Source organism: Patagioenas fasciata, chromosome 1 (genome assembly GCF_037038585.1).
Source record: "Patagioenas fasciata isolate bPatFas1 chromosome 1, bPatFas1.hap1, whole genome shotgun sequence".
Classification (NCBI taxonomy): domain Eukaryota; kingdom Metazoa; phylum Chordata; class Aves; order Columbiformes; family Columbidae; genus Patagioenas; species Patagioenas fasciata.
This window is the reverse complement of record NC_092520.1, coordinates 158,652,123-158,674,311: the sequence shown is the minus strand read 5'-3', so window position 1 is coordinate 158,674,311 and position 22,189 is coordinate 158,652,123. Positions and strand designations below refer to the sequence as shown.

Genomic DNA, 22,189 nt, shown 5'->3' with positions numbered 1-22,189 from the left:
ATCCCAGGACCAAGCCCCACAGGTGTCCCCCACACTCTGACACCAGCAAAGGCCCTGCAGAGGTTTGGGCACAGGGCTGGTTGCTGACCCCATATTTTGGGGCAAGGCTCCACCCCTTCTCAGGTACCACCAGCCCCAGGCCTCAGTTTCCCTGTCCTGAGCAGCCCTTGGAGAAAGGATGAGTGGCATCACCCTGCTTCTCTCATCACACCCATTATCACCCCGCCTCCCATACTTTCTCTCTCTGACACCACTTTTGCAGGGGGAAACCAACAGACACAACCCGCCATTACCTGCATCCTGGAGAGAACCTGAGCTCCCCATTACTCCCCGCTTCCCCAAGACCATGTAACCATCCTCATCCTCCATGTCACAGAAGAACCAGGAAGGTACAGGGCTGAGGACATGGAGGGGCGAACAGGAAACCAAACCACTGATGACCACTCTCAAGGTATGACCTGTCAGCAGGGCCAGAGCTTCCTGCCACTATTGCAGCTACACAGCCCCAGTTGCCATGGAGAACAGCCCCAACACCTGGTAAAAGCCACAGGGGTGCTTTTCCTCTGGAGAAAGGAAAATGAAGGTACAGGCATGCTGCTTGCAAGGAAAAGGAGAAGTTAGGAAAAAAACTTCTTTCCCCCATCGTGGTTTAACCCGAACTGGCAATACAACCTCGACAGACACTCTCTCTTCCACCCCTCCAACAGGGCAGGGAATCAAAAGGAACAGGAGAAACTTGGATTGAGATAAATACAGTTTAAAAAACTAAAAATAGTAATACACCACTAGTAAATATAAATATAAAACTAGAAGCGGCAAAGTTGTGGAGTTCCCAGCACGGAGAAGGTCCTTTCTCCCCATCAACTATTTGACATCACAGCTTGGGCCTTGCTGCAGAGATAATGGTGGCTCCGGAAACAGTTTGAACTCCAGAGATAATGGTCATTCAGCAAGAAACAAGGCTCTCGGCCCTTCAAAGGGAACCTGCAAGAATAAGCAATGACACTGTCAGTACCCTTGGGGAAGCAGCTCTCCCCATAAGCACCTGGAGGGGACAAGGGCTGCCTGCAAGAGACAGTCCCTGTAACCAGGTCCCTGCCACCAGATGGTCTCCCGGGACCCTGGATTGCAATGGGACTCACGTGTCGTTGAAGCTGCTGCCGTCCACCCACTCCGGGCGCCCATCCTGTCTGCGCAGCCCAACCCAGTAATCAATGTTGCCCCTGAGGTGTGACAGAAACTCCTGGAGAGGAAAGAGAGAAGACAACAGTCAGGAGCTGCTGCTGCCCCAGAGTCCCTCTCCCAGCCCCATGTGAGGTCCCAGACAGCAGCACCTCCCACCCAACAGCTGCTCCACCAAGCTCCAGAGCTTCTGCAAGAGCTCCCCAGCCTGGCCAGATACGCTGGTCCTGCTCTGCTGGAGCTCTGCTGTGCTTGTGGTCCCCCTGGCCTCCATGCGGGAGGACACGCTCCCTGGGCTCCACACTGTACCCTGTGCCTCCCTCCCTCTGAGGCCACAGGCCAGAACTGCATCTCTGTCCCTAGAAGAACCTCCAGCCTCCCAGCACCAACCCTGAGGTCTGCACCCAACCCAGACCCCCCACATAGCCACAGCAGCCCCTCACTCACCATTTCCCACTTCCTCTTGATCACAGCCAGTGAAGCCCCCAGCGAGGAGCACCGCTCCTGGCTCCACTCCCAGCTCCCCTCTTCTCTCGAGAGGTAGTAGCAGACATTGCGGTAGCCAACCCAGTTGTCAGGACAGCACAGCCCCGCAGCTGCACTCGCTCCATCTCTTCCTGCTGGAGAGGGAAGGGGAAAAGGTCAGAGGACTCCACTCCACAGGAACCAGGGGACACAGCTCTATAGGGCAAGGAAGGGGGCAGTCCCAAACTCCCACCATGGGGATCCCCCATTTGCTGCCAGGGATCCACAGGGAGCAGACACCCCAGAGGTTAACAGCCTGCCCCAGGGCACAGCTGGGGGTGTCCCTGCCCCTCCCCAGGACCCCTGGGACAGGGCAAGGGAACAGCAAGCCTGAGGGTCTGGCACAGCCAGCCTGAGGGTCTGACCCGACCACGCTCCCCCCCACCAGCCTTAACCTCACACAGCAACACCAGCTCCAGCCCAGAGGGGAAGGGGCCACATCCAGCCTGGCGGCACACACCGCTCTGTGCTGAGGGGCCGCACAGAGGCAGCTGCTGCTCCCTTACCTGACAGCACAGCAACAGCCGCTGCCAAAGCCAGGACCAAAGCCACGAGCACAGCCAGCACCACAACATACACTGCATGGAGCGTGCACCACTTATCTGGAGGAGGAAAAAAGCACCAGCAGTGAGGAACCGTGCTGTCCCAGATCTGACTTGGCCCTCACATCCCCACCATCCCCAACACCAGCTGCCTAGGGAGGCAGAAGGGACCCGCCCCAGGGGACAACCAGCCACAGGAGAGCTGCCAGAGGGATAGATATGTGGTGAGGGCTGCTACAGGTTACTTGATAAGGGCCTGTACTCACCCAGAGCCCTGCACACCCTTCTGCCTGCATTACCTGGCATCTCTTGGTGAATGGACTCTTCACCCTGGGAACCCAAGGCCTCCTTCAGTTCTTCCTGGGAGGAAGCATGGTCTTGTGTCCAAGGCATCATAACTGATGGCAAAACCTCTTTCCAGTCAAGCCTGGACACAGTTCTATGACCACTGTCGTTATCCTTGTCTTGGTGGATTGCAGAGAACACAACGAAGATGCAATAGATCCAGATGTCTAACTCTACATATGTAGCAGGGCCACAAATATCAGCCACAGTCACTCCTGGATGACTCACAGGCTCAGGAAGATGTCACCTGCACAACCCTTCCCTGTCCCTGCTCTGCCTGTGACACTGCAGACAGTTCCCAGCACCTGGAGATATAAACAGAGAGTCAGTGATCTGAGGGACCAGCCCTTGGCCCCCAGCACCCTGCACACACCCTGCCCAGACCGGCAACAAGTCAATCGCTGGCCGGGAGCAGCGCCCTTCCCACCACTCACCCTCCCTGTACCACCACTGGCAGCAGTACCCCCACATGGAAAAGCGGGCTTCCAGGGCTGAGCCCTCTTCTGTAATGGTTCATAACACCGACTGGCTCATCACAGCTCCCTCCCTAGCACAGCTGGGAGGACAGCAGCAATGGGGAGGGGGGGCCCACAAACATACGCTCCTCCATCGGCACCAGGGGGAAGAAAACGCCATCCCCCGCGGAGGAAAGGGAGCGCCAAGAGGAGAGCGAGCCCGCCAAAGTCCCTTTCTCGCATCGCCCGACCGGCAGCACGGAGGAAAGCGAGGAAAGCACGGAGGAGAAGGAGCGCCAAGAGGAGAGCGAGGCTGCCGGAGTCCCTTCCCCGCACCCTCCGGGCAGCGCACCGCCAGGTATTAAGTGATACAGAGTGTTTAGTTTATATTTGACTAGCAATCAATAGATGTATTGTAAGTAAGAAACTAATCAATTATAACTAACTTGATACTAACTTTATGATTATGCAATTATTTCCTAGTATAGATGTATGTTAAGAATTTCCAAAAACTGTAATGAATATGTAATTGTTGTGTGGATATAAGCAACGCAAGAGCATCCAGTCGTTGAAGAACTTATGGAGAATGATCCCCAGTGTTCCCCAGTGCCGATAAAATAAAGAACGCCTGCTTAGCAGTATAACTGACTTTGCTGTTGATTTGTTTCTTCTCAAACTCCAGGCATCAGTTTCCCTGCCTTGAGCACCTCTCGGAGCAACAATGAATTGCACCACCCTGCTTCTCCCATCAACCTCCCACCCGCCCCATACTTCTCTGTCCCAAATCGCGCCCGGCTGCCAGGCAGCACCAGCGGGAAGAAAACGCGATCGCCCACGGAGGAAAGGAAGCGCCAAGAGGAGAGCGAGCCCGTCAAGGTCCCTTCCCCGCACCGCCCACCGCCGCGCCGGGCAGCGCGCTGCCCGACCGGCAGCACGGAGAAAAGGGAGGAAAGCACCATGCCCGACCCGCCGCGGCCTCTCGTCTTCTCTCCCCACCACCCTGCACACACCCTGGCCAAACTGGTCACAAGACACTCGCTGGCCGGGAGCATCCCCCTTCCCACCGCCCACACCCCCCGGAACCACCACCGGCAGCAGTGCCCCCGCATGGGAAAGCGGGCTCCAGGGCTGAGCCCTCTTCTGTAATGGTTCACAACACCGACTGGCTCACCACAGCTTCCTTTCTCGCCACAGCTGGGAGGACAGCGACAACGGGGCGGTGGGGCGGCGGAGGCAAAACATCTGCTCCTCCATCGGGACCAGGGGGAAGAAAACGCCATTCCCCACGGAGGAAAGGGGAGCCGGAAAGGGAGACCGGCAGCACGGAGGAGAAGGAGCGCCAAGCACTGTGCCCACCGTGCCCGCCCCGCCCTCTCCCTCTCCCTCTCCCCTCCCCGACCCACCTCAGCAGCACCGGCCTCGCGCCGCAGTGAGCGACCAAACCCGAGTAGCACCGACCGGAGGCCCGCACGCAGGCCCCCCTTCTGCACAGCCACCAGCACACGCCACAGCACCACGCAGCTCGGCGGATTTTACACTGTGCCCGCCCACCGCCCGCCCCGCGGCGGTGCGCGCCGCCCACCGCCCGCCCTGGAGCGCCGCTAGGTAATACTTCGTGTGGTTTTTGCTGGATCCTTTGGTATGAGCTGGACAGTGTACTACAGCAATTTCCCTTGACGGCTGAATAGCTTCAAACAACATTCGGTTTTCAGTCTCTTAGAAATATTTTTTCTTCCCTGAGGTAAGGAATCCTTGTTCTTTCTATAGCGTACCTGTTGCATGACACACTCTGAAGGCATATGAAAAGTGTAAATCGTTACCTGCTGATTGTTTCCCCACTAGACTGCTCTTCCTAATGTAGTTAATTCAGCCCCTTGGGCACTCACCAAGGGTTGTAGAGATTCTGCTTCATGTACTTGTAAATTTCTCATTGCATAGCCCGTGTGTCATTTTCCATTCACGTAGTATGAAGATCTATTGATGAAAAGGATTAGATCCAAGTTCTCTAGAGGTTAATCCCATAGATCTTCCCATAGATAGACAGACTGGAACACTACCTTAGCACAGTCACAATGCACCTCAGTATTGGAACAGAATTATCCCAATCATCTAACTTATCCAGCAGCCACCACTGATTACAATATTTCACAAGATCCTCTTTCTTCATATATCCAAGTGCTTTGTTATGTTCTAAAACTCCTCCCAATGCCAATTTCTTAGGAACACGACTGAAAACAGTAATTTCCAACCCCATCTCATAAGCAAAACCATGAGGAGAGGGAGGGAGGAGGGGGAAGCACAGAGCTGCCTGCACCGCGAATGGGAAAAGTGGGGAGAAGGTTTACGGCGCACTTACACAATTAATACCATGAAGAAACAACTGTAACAACAACCAGTAAAACAATTAACTCACATTCCTGACAAGCTGCTTGCTTATCAGAGATGCAATACACAGAAGCACATAATACGTACTGTAAAACTCACAGATATCACGTTGATAGCAAACATTAGCATTCTCTACTGCTAATTGTAACACCAGTGCTTCCTTAGCTTCTAAGTTTTCAACCTGCTTATTGATGGCCTCTTGAGGATAGTCAATAAACTGCGTGTAATTCTCATTGGGACCCTGATTAATAGTTGTAAAGGATTTGGCTGCTTTGTCAGTTTCAGGCACCTTTATCATAGCTTGATACGCAAGGTCTGCTGACTGCCTCAGGATTTCAGAAACTAATCTTGCCTGTAATTGTAGTGTGCCAGTTAGTGTCTCTTCCAAGAGTTGGGTGATACCTGCCCCTTTCAACGAATCCCCATAATTTCATCCTAAATGATCTATAGCTGTTACATTGCATAGATCTAACTTTGCTTGAGTCTTTCACAGTTTTTATCTGATCTCAGAGCAACAGGTACACACACTCCTTTTGTTTTCGTTTTAACTTTTCAAGAGAATGCTGTGAACCCTCATCCTCATCTGAGTCATCAGATAATGCGGACTTGAACGGTGCTGAAGAATCATTAGTAACGTGGTGGGGGCGGTTCAGAACAGTGCACATTTTCGTTTTTTCTTCCAAATCTATCCCAGGGAAGTCACCCCCTTCCGCTGTCTCTGCCTGTTCCCGTTGCTCTTTTAATGATCTCAAAGTCTCTAGCAACAAGTGCCATGTCATTAACAGTTCAGTTCAGATCCTTGGGTAGTGCTATCGAACAGTTTATTATACAAGCCTTTCAACACTCTCTTCTTTAGAGAGGTTCCCTCCCATGTTCCCAGTGGCTTACCTATCACTCCAGGTGTCGGTGTCTTCTCCACGATCTGGATCTATGGCAGCTCTCCCTGCCACTCTTTCAGCTGCACCGGGCTCCGTCCCCACAGCTCAACTCCAGTCGTCACGGCTCTTCTGCCGTCTCCTTTTTCATGCAGTATCATGTCGGGGTCACCATATGTCGCAGTTGAGATAGACAAACGACACAGACGAAGTTCTTCTTATGTACAAACAGCAGTCTCCATTTATTGCTACAAACGCCTTTTTATATAGTCTCCTGGTGTTGTTAAAAACAAGTTTCTCTTTTAGTGAATTTTCCTTTCAGCTAAAGTCTTCTTACTAACTGCACTTTTCTGAAAACTACATACATGCTTTGGTAGACATAGCAATGGAATGCAAGGTCACTGATAAGGATGCACATACCGTGAGAGGCATAAGCAGTGAACTGAACAGGTGACCAAAACTGACCAACTAAGTATTCCATCCCATTCACATGATACTTCATATAAAAGTGGGAGATCACGAGGATCCCGTCCCTTTTCCCCATGGCCGACTGCCACAGAGGCACCCCGAGGTTAGTTTAAGGGACAACAGGGTCCAAACCAACTTTCATTAAACCGGTGAGAAATAGGGTTTTAGCACTCCAAAAGTGACTTGAATACAGGTTTGGATATCAGTTGAGGAAAATTATTAAGGGCCAGCAACTAATACAACAGGAGGTCCACAGTGTCCATACACATGGCTTCACCAAAAATAATGCTGGAGCTGCCCCTGAGTCTGGGAAGAGTACATACTTGCCTGAATATGGTGTGGGATTATTTTAAAGAGATACATGTATTCGTAGTGAGCACGGAAAGTGTACACTTGCAATCCTGTGAGGGTAAATTTATAATACACTCGCAATCCTGCGAGGAGAAATATGTGTGCAAATGTGCACAGAATCTTACATGTGCTTATGTGGAAGCACGGGAGGAAAATATACTCGCGATTGTATGAGGAAATCATTTATACACGTGCTTGTATTGAGCACGGAAAATACGCGTGCACACGTGCACGGAAAGTTACACGTGCTTATGTGGAAGCACGGGAGGAAAATACACCTGCGATTATGCGAGGATTAATTTTGCACGTGCTCATATTGAGCACAGAAAATACACATGCAAATGTGCATGGAAAGTAGATACACTTGCAATCCTGTGAGGAGAAGTTTTACTCACACAGCCAGCCTGAGGGTCTGACCCCACCAGCCTTGGCCTCACACACCAACACCTGCCCCAGCCCAGAGGGGAAGGGGCTGCATCCAGCCTGGCAGCACACACGGCTCTGTGCAGAGGGGCCGCACAGAGGCAGCTGCTGCTCCCTTACCTGACAGCACAGCAACAGCCACTGCCAAAGCCAGGACCAAAGCCATGAGCACAGCCAACACCACGACATACACTGCATGGAGCGTGCATGACTTACCTGGAGGAGGAAAAAACCACCAGCAGTGAGGAACTGTGCTGTCCCAGATCTGTCTTGGCCCTCACATCCCCAACATCCCCAACACCAGCCACCCAGGGAAGGCAGAAGGACCCTCCAGCCTGTTTTATGCTCCCCCCAACAGCTGGAAGAAGCCTCACTCTTGTCAAACCCAGTCCTCATGGGGTGACACTCCCACAGGGACACTGTGCCCTCCCAACAGTGCACAGGGGTGCCCCTGCACTTACCCAGAAGTCTTCTGCTGCTTCTCTTCCCAGGCAGCTCTGGCTTCAGGGATGCCCCTCTGTACTGGGGATCCAGGCACTCCTCCATGTTCCCATCATTGTCACAGACTCTGTTCTTCTCCCCTTGTCCCAAAGGCAGATGAGATGGGGAATCTCTGTGCTTGTCACAAGCACGATCTTGTGTCCAAGACATCTTATCCGCTCCCAAAGCCTGTTTCCAGCCAACCTTGGTGTATGGGAATTGCACAAGAATGGCAAGGAGGTGAATTGTAAATACACTCAAGCGACTTTAGCTGTGGTGTAGAAAAGGCACATACATCACACTAATTGTTTTACTGACCTTGTGTGCTTGACAAGTAGAACCTGTGTTTTAGATAACATAGTCCTGTGAGAAACTCTAAGGCAGCTATCACTATACCTGAGACTCCTGCTTTGTTGTGAGAAAGCAGAGGCTGCACCTGCTTGAAGCCTTGAAATAACAGGTGAGCTCAGCAGACCCAGTGATCTTCTACCAGGGTTGAACTCTGCAGCGCCTGCATCCCTGCTTTGTGTCACCTCTGCGCAGTAGCTTAGGTGCTGCTTCAGAGATCCCCTGGTAGAGAGGTGACTGAAATAAAACTTGCTCTTTGCAAATGCATTTGTGGCCTCTGGCTCTTCTTGCGATGTGCCTGCGTTGGTTCACACACTTGGACACAGCTTTATGACCACAGCTGTTACCTTCATATTGTGAGACTGCAGAGAACATCATAGCGATGCAATAGGAATGTTTAATTCTGTTGCCTGACAGCTGTTACAACTGATTTAAAGTATCAGCCATGGGTTGAAATCATCCAGCACACATCTGGAGTAGCCAAGTAGACTCACTCACCCACTTGGGTATGCTGGCAAAAGAGGGGGAAGAGGAGAAAGGGGAACACCTACTAGAATGGGTGCACATTAAGCATGGTCACTCAGGACAGAGACCTTCTTGAAGCTGGGAGTAGAGGATGGCCCGTTACCCAAGAACTAAGTAGGACAGCAATTTTTGCCTGATTCCTATGACATATTAGAATACGAAAACACTCTTTGTGAGATCCTCTGCTCCACCTGTGGGATGGGAAAGTACTATGGGAAACCTGGCAGGTTGGCTACATAGGACCTTTTAGAGATCAGAAGGGAAACGATACCTGCTTGTTGGGGTGGAAGCAGTATCAGGATTTGTCCAAGCTGGAGCAGTGACATGGGCAACCAGGGAAATACAGTGTAAAAGCTGAAACTGTGGTTTAGTTTCTTATCAAAACCCAAATCAATTCAATAATATAACAGCAGCCACTTCACTGCCAGGGTGGTCCAGGAGTGACCAAAAACTGAGGGAATACAGCAGATGTTTTATACCCCTCACTAACCCCAAGCAAACAGGATAGTAGAAAGAACAAATGGTCTGTTAAAATGTTTTGTGAAACCCCATGATCCTGGATGGTCTGTGCAACTCTCAGAAGCTATGACCAAAATAAACAACAGCTGGGGAGTTAACAGATGCCCACGAATTACTGCACTTTACTCAAAGTCTCCATCTATACTTCCTGGGGTGAAATAAACTAAAGACCCCATAAATCTTCTCCATTATCCTGGACAACCAATCCTGGTTGAACTCCCCAAAGTGGAACAAGTCACCCTGGTACCAAACACCCCTTTTCAGTAAGTATACCTGGGTGGCCACTGATGCCTGTGGCAGGGAGCATAAAATCAATACTAGGTGGATTGTTTCCTCTTCTTAAAGCCAGTTTGATGATGGATTATGTTTTTCCTTTTTATTTCCTTGCAGGGAGAAGAGGAAATAAATTGATCTTTGTCTGTCAAAAGTGTATGCTTTATTAGGGCACAGGTTTAGCTTTTAGCCTCCACTTTGTGGCTTTGACTGTTAGTTTGATCATACTTTTAGGATGTATATGTCGTCTTGGTTTTGGTTCTGGGTGGTTTCCTACCTTTTCCCCTCTACCAGTCAAGGAGAGGAAAGAGTGGAAACAATAATTCTCCAAACCTTGCATGGAAATTGATTCAGGGATTTATGAGAGTTTGGAAGCACACTGATCAGGGAATATGTATGACCATTCCTCAATCTGCTGAGCAATGGATGAGATTATTTTGTTACCCCACTGAATGGAACTCTTGATTTAACAACAAAATCAGACTTCAGGGATTCCCTACGTTCATTTGCCCGCCAAGTGGGACTGGGACCTGAAGGATGTTACAATGGGCTCTATTCAGTAGAGAGCAGACTCCCTACTAACAGAAAGTTATCACGAGACCTTTTTCCGGTATGAAGTCCCAAACATTATCCTGGGACTAAATGGCACCTATTTCATTGTGTATATTTTGAGGGACAATTTTGAGGAAAGAAGGATTAACACCTCCCACCCACAATTAAATTTTACCTTTGAGATATCTCAAATCGGGGCTTCATGAGCCATTGTGTTCCAAAATGTGTCAGTCCTACAGGGAGACAACTACACCTTGTTTAGTTCCATTTTTCCTTTTGATGCCTTTTTCCATCCTCTTAAGCAGCCCATTATGAGGCTCATTATTCTTTGAATATAATTTACCCATGGTGTACATAACTTCCCCACAGACCAGGATCAGAACAAAGGGATTTATCTGATATTCAATGGATGTGGTCACAAGTAAACCCTATTTTGAAGCTTTGAAGATATGATATCATTTAAAGAAAACAGAGTTTGCAAAATGTTGAGTCTAATCAAGGGAGACTGTTGTATTACTATTCATAATGCCACTACCTCTATAGAAGAAGCTTGTGTCAAGATGAAAGACATTGCTGACCAGATTTCTAAACTATCCCAATTGCTCCAGCCAACAAACTGGGCTGAGGAACTCTCACCCAGATCATGGTTTACCTCTCTTTTACATTCTTTAGGACTCACTGGGTGTGGAAAATGGTTAGCGCAAATTGGAATAAACCTGTTAACTGGATTAATGCTTTTGATGGTAGGCATGGCCATTGTTAAGTGTATGGTTATTCAGTTTCCTCTACCTCTTACAATGACAGAATAAGAATAGTTTGGGTTGGAAGGCACATTCAAAGGTCATCTAGTCCAACCTCCCTGCAATGAGCAGGGACATCTTCAACTAGATCAGGTTGCTCAGAGCCCCATCCAGCCTGGCATGGAATGTCTCCAGGGATGGGGCATCTACCACCTCTCTGGGCAACCTGGGCCAGTGTTTCACTACCCATATTGTAAAAAATTTCTTTCTTATGTCTGGCCTGAATCTCCCCTTTTAGTTTAAAACCATTACCCCTTTGCCATATTGCAATGGCCCTGCTAAAAAGTCTGTCCCCATCTTTCTTACAGGTCCCTTTGAAGTACTGAAAGGCCACAGTAAGGTCTCCCTGGATCCTCTTTTCTCTAGGCTGAATAACCTCAACTCTCACAGCCTGTCCTCATAGGAGAGGACTTCCAGCCCTCTGATCATTTTGTGGTCTCTTCTGGCCCCACTCCAACAGGTCCATGTCCTTCCTGTGCTGAGGGCTCCAGAGCAGAGGGGCAGAATCACCTCCCTCGACCTGCTGGTCACACCCCTTTTGATGCAGCCCAAGACACAACCGGCCTTCTAGACTGCAAGCCCATATTGTTGGTTCATGTCCAATCTTTCATCCATCAGTACCCCCAAGGGCTTCTCCACAGGAATGCTCTCAATCCCTTCATCCCTCAGTCTGTATTCATACCAGGAGTTGCTCCAACACAGGTGCAGGACCTTGTACTTTGTCAAGTTGAACCTAATGAGATTAACATGGGCCCACTTCTCGAGCTTGTCCAGGTCCTTCTGGAAGGCATCCTGTCCCTCAGACATGTCAACCGTACCACTGCGCTTGGTGTCATCCGCAGACTTGCTCAGGGTTCACTCAATCCCTCTGTCTACATCATTGATGAAGATATTACATAGCACTGGTCCCAGTACAGACCCATGAGGGACAGTGTTGGAAAGTAAAAATGTGGGAAAGCAAGATGTGTGGTCCCAGCCACCTGGATGATAAAGGAAGATCAATACTAACATGACCATGTGGACGGTCAAAGACATAAAACTAACATAATCAGATCATAATAAAATATAAAGGGCCTTGGACAGATTGTGTTGAAGTACGTTTCTCATAATTGTAAAGAGTTTTAGCCCAGATGCGTGAGAATGGTATCTTGGGCCGGATAACTGCCCCCAAGTGCATGGGATGTGTGAATGTCCTTGGGCCTGGTCTGTGAATGAGTGGAAAACAAGTGAGACAAACATCACGAGTTTAGTGTGTTTTTAATAACAATTAGTGGAAAAACATCTTATGTAAACATCTTAGTCCAGGCCCGTACCTGTAAATTCTATAAATTGTCAATGGTGAATAAAGAAGGCGGCCTAGGTCAGCTCTCTGCTTGGCCAGGCTCTGTGTTTTTTTCCAGAACAAGATCTCTGTCTCTGTGTGAATCTCTGTCTGTGTCCCAGCATGCGTTGTTCCCAATCACCGCAAATGGTGCCCTGTGCGAGTGTGTGACCCCTGGAGGCTCTTCGTCGAGCAGTGTGTTTGGCGGCGACCACGCAATCCGACGGCTGAGTAAATTTTATTTGTAGCTACATTAATCCCTACAGTATACATAAGGACAAGCAGTCCTTGTTGAACAAGAGAGCTGTGGGATTGTGTTAGTATGGGGCAAGCTGCTTCTCAGGAACATAAATTGTATTTGCAGGTTTTACTGCAGATATTACGTTCTTTGGGTATCGTATTTCTGAGAAGCAGGTAGCTTCGCTCCTGGTATGGGTGAGAGGAAATTGTGCTTGGTTTCCAAGTGAGGGGACGTTTGACAGTAAAATTTGGAAACAGGTCAGGGAACATCTACACACACAAAAGAATTCAGGTTTTGCAGTTCCCGATAGTTTGCATATTACTTGGAGACTTGCATACTCTGCGCTATCGCAGTTGCAGTCGGCAGAGCACATAATGCAAAGGCAAACGGGGGAGGATGACCAGAAAAATACAAATGAGCAGGTTGCTAATGATTTGAATCTTGACAGCACTAATCCTTTTGAGTCAGGCTCTGTAGATCTCAAAAAAGAGTCAGTTCTATATCCATCATTAATGCCATCACAGCCGTGTAAAGATACAGCAGGAATTTGTGAAGAGCTAGGACAGAAGTCTAAAACTTCGCTCTCAGCACCTCCTTTGCCTGATTTTAATGATGCTTATACAGCATCACCCCTTCATGACTAAGACAGCAGAACACAAAGGGGTGATGCAAAAATGCTGTGAAAAGGCTATGGAGCACGGCAATTTTTCTTTCGCCTTCCCAGTTATTTACAAACCACAACAACCACCAGAATATGATGCAATACCTTATACAATGGTTAAGGAGTTAAAAAAATCTGTGCAAGAGAATGGGTTACACAGTCCTTTTACAATGGGGATTGTTGAAGGTATTGGTGCCACATACATCATAACTCCATGAGATTGTAAATTGCTTGCTAAAACAATTTTGACACCAATGCAATATTCTGTTTGGCAATTAGACTATCGAGATCTTGCGATTGAACAGGTCCTGGAAAATTTGTCATCAGGAGCAGGGATAAATCAGGATATGTTGCTAGGAACCGGACAGTATATCACTCCACAGGTGCAGGCTGGGCTTCCGTGGCAGGTTTTGAGCAGGCAACTCGCATTGCTATTACAGTGTAGCATCAGATCCCAGAGGCAGGGCAGCGTGTAAGCTCATTTGCAACAATAAGACAGGGACCGCAGGAGTCTTATATAAGCTTTGTTGACAGATTGCAAACCGCTATAGCAAGACAGGTTGAAAATGAAGATGCAGCAAAAGTTATACTGCTGCAACTAGCATATGGCAATGCTAACTCTGACTGTCAGGCTGCTTTGTTGTTGGTGAAAGGTAAAGCCACTGATATCACGCAATACGTTAAGGCTTGTCAGAATATAGGGACTGAAACATTTCAGGCTTTGGTATTCGCAGCCGCGTTGTCTCAGCTCAGCATAAATCAAGCGAGTCTTAAGTGCTTTATTTGCAGTAATGAGGGTCATGTCAGTAAAAACTGTCCTCAAAAGTGCTATAAAGCACCAAGAGAATGCGCACCGTGGTTGTACCCTTGCTGTCAGAAAGGATATCACTGGAGTGATTCTTGCAAATCTCAGTTTCACAGATCAGGGAAACCCCTGCCAGGAAATGGCAAGAGGGGCGTGAAACCCGGTGCCCCGCAGTCCAAGAGGGTTCAGAATTCAACTTCCCAGCCACAGAACAATCTCTCCCCCGGAACAGCAACAATATCGCAATTCGGTGCACAGTCTATGATCTTGCCCCTTCAACAGCAGGCAGTGCCAGCTTGGATTTGGCAACTGCAACAGAATTGTTAATTACAGACTCCTGGGTATATATAGCAGTTACCTCTGTATGGAGACCTTTACCTAATAGATTTTTTTGATTGATTGTTGGATGCTCTAGTGTTAGTGTACAGGGTATATTTGTCCTTACTGGTGTAATTGATGCAGACTGTCTCAGAGAGATTAAAATCATGGTCACAGCCACTCGGATTCCCTGCAAAATTCTAGCTAATCAGTGAACTGCACAACTGTTCCTTTTGCCGTACTGGGTCCCTCAGCTACAGCTGGATGAGGTGATTCTGGTTTTGGGAGTTCTGGCCAACCACAAGTATTGTGGTCCCAGGAGATTACTATACAGCAACCTGTGGTTACTGTTTCAATTCAGGGCAGACCTTATACAGGGCTAGTGGATACTGATGCGGATGTTTCTATCATTTCTAAACAACAATGGCCAGAAAACTGGCCCCTGGAAGTAGCTATGACCACGCTTGTTGGAACTGGAAGAAGTCAAACACCTATGAGAAGTGCTCGGGTATTGCAGGTTGTTGACCCAGATAAAGTTTCAGCTTGGATTCAGCCGTATGTTCTACAGACTGTTATCAACCTTTGGGGTAGGGATTTGCTACAGCAATGGCATGTTACTTTAACCACTGCAGACACAAATTTATCTTAAGGGTCAGTGATCTAAAATCCCTGCTCAAACTTACCTGGTTGTCAGATAGGCCAGTTTGGGTCAACCAGCGGCCCTTGAAGAAGAAAAAATTGCTCCAGGCTCAATCACTAGTTCAAGAACAGCTGCAGGCAGGACACATAGTACCTTCCACAAGTCCGTGGAATACTCCAATTTTTGTTTTCCTGAAAAAATCAGGGAAATGGCGTTTGCTACAAGATTTACGTGCAATTAATGCAGTAATGCAATCTATGGGAGCCTTACAACCTGTTGTCCCAAATCCCACTATGCTGCCTAGTAATTGGACACTACACATTATTGATTTAAAGGATTGTTTTCTTACCATTCCACTACATCCTGACGATTCTCAGTATTTTGCTTTCTCAGTTCCCAGCATTAACAATGCTCAGCCTATGCAGCGTTATCAGTGGACGGTTTTACCTCGGGGTATGACGAATAGCCCCACAATTTGCCAGCTTGTTGTGAGTACCGCTCTGCAGCCTACACGTGCATTTACAGAGGCTATAATATATCATTACATGGATGACATTTTAGCTTGTGCTGAACAATTTGATTGTCTCCAGGGGGCAGTAACACACTTACTTCAAGCTCTGAAACTTCATGGCTTACAAGTTGCACAGGAAAAAGTGCAGACTGTGCCTCCTTGGAAATACTTGGGCTGGATTTTAACAGAAACTATGATCAGACCCCAGCCTTTGACAATTAATAATGACATTAAAACATTGAATTATTTACAGATATTGATGGGTACAATTAACTGGGTACAACCCATGCTTGGAATTTCTAACCATGAACTCCAGCATCTGTTTAATTTGCTAAATGGAAATTGAGATTTAACATCTCCTCACACTTTAACTCCATAGGCACAGAGAAAATTAGAGCTGGTAGCACACAAAATTACAAACTTACAGGCTGACAGCATTTGATTGGATTTGCAGATTTGCCTGTTTACAGCTACAATACAGAAACAACCTGTGGCTATTGTGGGACAGCCTGATGAGAATGCAAACAGACTGATATACTTGGAGTGGATTTATTTGCCCAGTTCTTTCCATAAAACTATTACTCAGCCCCTGGAATTGATTGCTACTCTGATCAAAAAATGCAAAGAACAGATTCAGGCTTTAGTGGGCTGTGATCCATCTGTCATATATGTACCTTTTGTGAAATCAGATTTTTATTTTTTTTTATTTGCAATCTATGTCCTTGCAAATTGCACCAGCTGATTTTCTTAACAGCATAGCTTTTGGCATACCTAAATGTAAATTGCTGCAGAATCTGCATGTCTTTGATATCAGACCACAGATCGTACTTGTATTTGGTCCTATCCCACATGCTCACAGTTTTTGTTGATGGTTCAGGGAAGTTTCATAAAGCTGTAGTGGTCTGCCGTGAAAATAACTATTGGCATCATTCTGTTCAAATTCTTGAAGGTTCAACCCAATTAGTGGAACTTGGCACAGTTTTGCATGCCTCAGAGCTTTTTAGGGAGGAACCTCTAAATTTGGTTTGTGATTCTGAGTATGTAGTCAAGGTCCTACAGCGCATCCCCTCCGCTTTGCTTAAAGAAATCTCACGCCAGCAGCTCTTTGATATGTTTCATCATTGCAAACTGCATTACAGCCTTGCAAACACCCACTGTTTGTTACTCATATACGCTCTCATACAACTTTACCAGGTCCCATAAGTGAAGGTAATGCAGTTGCGGATTCTTATACTGTAGCTACAGTCCACTTCCAGTCTGCCAGGGCTTCACATGCTTTCTTCCATCAGAATGCTGCTGCCTTAAAAAAGATGCTTGGTCTCACTCTCAAGCAAGCGAGAGACATAGTGCACTCTTGCCCGGAATGTCAAGGTCTGATTACAAGCTCGCCCTCCCTTGGAGTTAACCTTCGTGGGCTCTCAGCTAATGACATTTGGCAGTCTGATGTTACACGTTTCATCTTTTGGCCGTTTGAAATATATACATGTTTCTATAGATACCTTTTCAGGTATGCTCCATGCATCTGTGCATACAAGTGAGAAAAGCAGAGATGCTCAGCGTCACTGGACCTGCTGTTTTTCTATGCTTGGAGTGCCACAACAGATTAAAATTGACAATGGTCCTGGATATACTGTGAGATCCACGCAATATTTTTTACAGCAATGGGGTGTTTCGCATGTCACAGGTATTCCACACTCTCCCACTGGACAGGCTATTGTTGAATGAGCATATTCCACACTGAAACAGATGTTATTAAAACAAAAAAGGGGGAATATGACAGCTCAAGAACAATTAGACAATGCAACATATACCAAAGGTTTCATACCAGGATCCCCCGCACAAGAGTCAGTGGCAAGGGCCTGTAGAACTCATCACCTGGGGGAGGGGGTATGCTTGTGTTCTTTTTCCAACAGGACCAAAGTGGCTTCCTGCGAAATATGTTAAATCTTTCCATGAGCTGGACAAACATGACGCAGGACCCAGTACCAGAGATGCAGCACCTGTCCCTGCAGCAGAGGGTAACGAAGAAATAGAAGAGACCGAAGAAGGAGGCCAGTGATGTTACCTGGGGACAGCTAAAAAGTTACAGCAAAACCTATTAACAATTGTTTGTCAGAGAAGTTCTGTCTGTTTTATCAGTGATGGGGGGATGAAGATGTAGTTCAGAGTAATTTGGCTTTTGTTTCCATTCTGGGTCTTAATGTGTAAGGTATCTAAAGTAACCATAGAAGATGTCTTGAGCTTGTAAATTAGAGGTATTAGCATATCAGAATTGTATAGATTACTAACTGGTAAAATAAATCTTTCAATGCATTTGTTTTCCTTATTAGGATAACTAACCAGCTTTCTCCAATATTTGTAATTGTTGTATTATTCTGTTCTAATGTAGGCTGATTTGCAACAAGAAAACGACACATAAGGTATGATGATCCACAGTGGGAATTCAAATTCATCGACAGAATGCCCCCTTTTGACTTTGGAGGCAGGAGGTGACTGCACCACTACTCCAAAGCAGTCTGTCAGATGACTGTGGACACGGGATGGATTGTGTGGCACTTGCACATGCCCCTGAAATCTGGAGCTTTCAAGGAGGAGGCTGATGGCTCTTTAGCACCTTCTATGCCCCACTGTGTCTGTCCCCACATATATACACCTAGAATAGTACCAAGGTGTTGTCAGTCAGCTTCACCTTTATCAACTGATGGCTCAGGAGGGGTAGGACCCTTGGTCACTTGACAGGGTCCTTAACAAACGAGGTGCCCAGACTAGCCGAGAAGATTCTGGACTACGTTGTAATGTCCACAGTCACATCTGGCCAAACAATGAAATGGGGTTCCCACCAAAGACCCCCTTTGAGTGGTCTTCTCAGAGCTAATAGCCGCAGAACAGCACTTGTTACAATGTCTATCCAGACATTGTGTCATTGACTGCTATTATCTGGATGAGACCACCCAGTCAGTTCCTCATCCATTGAACAGTCCATCCATCAAATCCATACCTCTCCAATCTAGAGAAGGATGTTGTGTCAGACCATGTTGAAGGCTTTACAGAAGTCCAGATAGAGGACATCTGTAGCCCTTCCTTTGTCCACTGACGTAGTTACTTCATTGTAGAAGGCCAATAGGTTGGTCAGGCAGGACCTGCCCTTAGTGAAGCCATGCTGGCTTTCCAGAATCACCTCCCTGTGCCACACCACAGCTTCTAGGAAGATCTGTTCCATGATCTTCTCAGGCACAGAGGTGAGGCTGACAGGTCAGTAGTTCCCAGAGTCCTCCTTTCTACCCTTTTGTAAAATGGGTGTGATACTTCCCTTTTTCCAGTCACCAGGAACTTCACCTGACTGCTGTGACTTCTCACATATCATGGAGAGTGGCTTGGCACCTACATCAGCCAATTCCCTCAGGACTCTGGGATGCATCTCATCAGGTCCCATAGACTTATGGATATTCAGGTTCCTCAAGCAGTCACAAACCTGATCTTCACTTACAGTGGGAGGTACTTTGCTCCCCCAATCCCTGTCTTGCAGTTCCTCTCTCTTTACACTTTCTGTTTGCTACATAAGAATCACAACCCTAGAAGAAGCCAAGATGTCTGTTTGAGCCACTGGGTGGAGAAAATGGTGTAATGCAAAGACCACTACAATCGACGAGGCAAAACAAGTGTTTAAGTCACAGGGTGGTGTGACGGACATAATATGCACCTTGTTATGCCTTAAACAATTGTTTTTGCAACTTCTAGAAGGAAGAGAAGGAAGTTCTGCAGAAGCGGGACGGTATCACTTCCTTAAGGCCCAACCATATTCTTTGCAAGATGAAGCCACCAACCTTTGAGATAAAGGCATTAACCATGCTTGCACAAAAGCAGGGTCATACAGAAGTTACAACAGGCTAAGGGGAATTACAAATCACCAGCTACTCCTAGAGAACCAACTAACTCACTTCTGGAGCAATCTCCTTAACTAGCATGAGAAGCTAGCAGAGGGAGGACATGAGCCATTCTCTCCTATCTTGCATTCAAATGGACTAAAGTATTTAAACCCTGCCACTGGGGACACTGGTTGCACTGAGTTGCATTGCATCACACCCACTACCCTGAGAACTACAGAGAGAGTCAGCATTGCTTGATTAACCAATCTGTGGAGTGGCGAAATCTTTCTTCTGATATCCATCTCTCTTTTTCTTTCTCTCTCTGTTTTTAAGTTTATTCTGGGCACATAAAGGTAACACCGTTGTGAATATTGTCATAGAAATCTTGTTAAGTTTTATGATGTAGTTACAGACTTTTGCCAAGCCACTATTCACTGTAATTCCACTGAGTTTTAAGTAAAATCATTATTTAAATGAACCTCTCAAGTAATTGTCATTACTCCCGGGTACCACACAGAGTATTTAAAAGCTAAGCTTGCCCTCACCCCACTGAGTGGGACAGGATAGCCCCTCCATACTGATGACCCAGGGGCTGCTCCACATTACTGTCACTGTCACAGACATTGTTCTTCACCCCTTGTCCCAAAGGCAAATGAGAGAGTAAATCTCTTTGCTTGTCACAAGTATGACCTTGTGTCCAAGGCATCATAGCCACTGCCAAAGCCTGTTTCCAGCCAAGCTTGAATGCAGTTTTATGACCACAGCTGTTACCTTTGTATTGGGAGACTGCGGAGAACTTGAACTTGATGATGATGCAGTAGATCAGGATGTTTAATTCTGCTGCTTGACAGCTGTCACAACTGACTTAAAAGGTCAGCTGTGTCCCTGCAGTGATATGCAGGCTTGGAAAGGTGTTGGCAGCACAACCCTGCCCTGTTCCTGCTCTGCCTGTGACACCGCGGCCAGTTCCCAGCACCTGCGGACACAAACAGAGAGTCAGTGAGATCACGGATCAGCCCTTGGCCCTCAGCACCCTCTCCACACCCTGCCCAGACTGGCCATGAGGCACTTGCTGGCTGGGAGCATCAACCTTCCCACCACTCACCCCTCCTGCTCCACCTCCAGCAGGGTCCCAGGCACAGGAATAAGGGTGTCCAGGGTCTCCCAAAACATCTGCTGAACCCTTCTCCACTCATCACATCACCAGCCCCAGCACCCCAAGCTGGGAATGACACACTGAGCCTTTGGAAGCCACCAAGGGGCTGGAAACTGGGGGAATGGGATGAAGGAAGCCTGAGCAAAGGTACTGTGGGGTGCTTAGGAGGAAGACTGAAGTCAGGGCACGGGAGGGAGCAAAGCAGATCTAGGAGGAACTGATACATACCTACAACCAACATTTCTTCCCCCATTTATCTGGTATAGCTCTGGCCTCACAGATCACATTGGAAACCGAAACTTGCACCTGTGGGAGCACAAGCTCCCTGTCCTGCCCGTGCAAATGCCAACACCAGCAAACCACCAGCTGCTCGCAAAGAGAACTGCAGAGCTGGCACAGCTTGGCCAAGGACTGTGAACTCCAGAGTTGCTCCCATGGGCTTGTGCCAGCAGCTCCTGCCCTGGCAAGCACTTCCAGCACGGGCTCTGAAGCGTCCTGCATAATAATTGTCTTTGGACAACAGGGCGCTCCCTTATGGGAAAAACAGGAAGGGCTCCTCCCCGAAACGCCCCTCTTCCCCCCCCCGCGAGGAAGGAAGCACCAACCCCCAGAGAGACATGAAAGGCTTGTGGAGTTGGGGGTCCTGAAGCAGAACCTACTGCCCGGGAAAGCCCACGCAGGAGCAGTCCCGCCCGGGAACCCACCTACCGAGCCCCGGGGCCAGCGGGAACGGAGGAGCCCGACAGACCGAGCCCAAGCGCGGCTGGGAAAGCCCCAGGCAGCCGCTGCCAGTAAGTCACCCACACAATGTTCACTGATTCCTACGGGGCTACGGGCTGGAGCCCCTCAGCAGCTCCGGCACTGGGAAGCTGAAGAGAGGCCAAGGAGAAGAAAGTCTCTACAAGATCCCTTCTGTCCGACAGAAAAAGGAGAATTAGCCACAGCTGCTGGGAAACAGGCTCCGTCTTCCGAGCGTACGCACACCAACCCCTGCTGGGGGGGACAGCGGGAACCCACAAGCAGCTGCTCCTTCCCGGGCCCCAGAGAAAGGGGCGACAAGGGGAGCCCGCCAGGCTCTCTTCACCACAGCTCCCCTCACCCTCTCCCCCGAGTGACCGACGGGAGGTCCCTACCTGAGTTACTCCTGTCCCCGAGCTCAGGAAGCTCCCGGGCACCCCTCCGCACTTAGACATACCAGGATATTATTGTCCTTAGTCTCTCACAGCCCTCCCAGAGCTCTGGCCATTCAGAGCGCAAGAATCAGGAGTGACGGTGAAGGCAGCCAATCGAAGTGAAGGGCTTTTAAACCCGCCTTAACTTTTTTTTAAGATTTATTGTTTCACATTCTATGTTGCAACACAATTGAGGTGGTGGAATTTTATTGGAGGTTTTGGTATTAAAGAAAACAAATTGGGGAGGCAGCCCTAAAAAATAAAGTTTTGGCTTCTTGGGAGCTTGAAGCTGCATGTGAGGGATAAAGGATCCCTTTGGACAACCCCAGCATCTGCTTCTCTGACATGGCTTTGGAACACTGCCAGCATTGTTGAGAATTGATTACAGCAAGGCAGAACCCATGGACACCGGGATCAATAGACAAGCAGCAAGAATAATACAGAAAACGT

At 48.1% G+C, this 22,189-nt stretch overlaps 1 protein-coding gene across 14 annotated transcripts; it reads right to left on the bottom strand.

Annotated features, from left to right (window-relative positions):
• Nucleotides 1-741: 741 nt before the first annotated feature.
• Nucleotides 742-21,805, bottom strand: LOC136101873 (C-type lectin domain family 2 member B-like). Of its 14 annotated transcripts, XM_071798963.1 has the most exons (12): nucleotides 21,701-21,805; nucleotides 20,183-20,387; nucleotides 17,421-17,551; nucleotides 17,045-17,282; nucleotides 15,078-15,225; nucleotides 8,013-8,235; nucleotides 6,323-7,767; nucleotides 2,549-2,899; nucleotides 2,214-2,309; nucleotides 1,630-1,802; nucleotides 1,143-1,243; nucleotides 742-984 (listed from the first exon to the last, which is right to left on the bottom strand). In XM_071798963.1, the coding sequence occupies exons 8-12, from the start codon at nucleotides 2,643-2,645 to the stop codon at nucleotides 861-863; spliced, it is 591 nt and encodes a 196-aa protein (XP_071655064.1). In that variant the 5' UTR covers nucleotides 2,646-2,899; nucleotides 6,323-7,767; nucleotides 8,013-8,235; nucleotides 15,078-15,225; nucleotides 17,045-17,282; nucleotides 17,421-17,551; nucleotides 20,183-20,387; nucleotides 21,701-21,805; the 3' UTR covers nucleotides 742-860. The 14 variants fall into 14 exon arrangements, with proteins under 14 accessions (XP_071655064.1, XP_071655071.1, XP_071655062.1 ...); XM_071798970.1 differs by lacking the exon at nucleotides 17,045-17,282; XM_071798961.1 differs by lacking the exon at nucleotides 17,421-17,551.
• Between the last annotated feature and the right edge of the window lie 384 nt (nucleotides 21,806-22,189).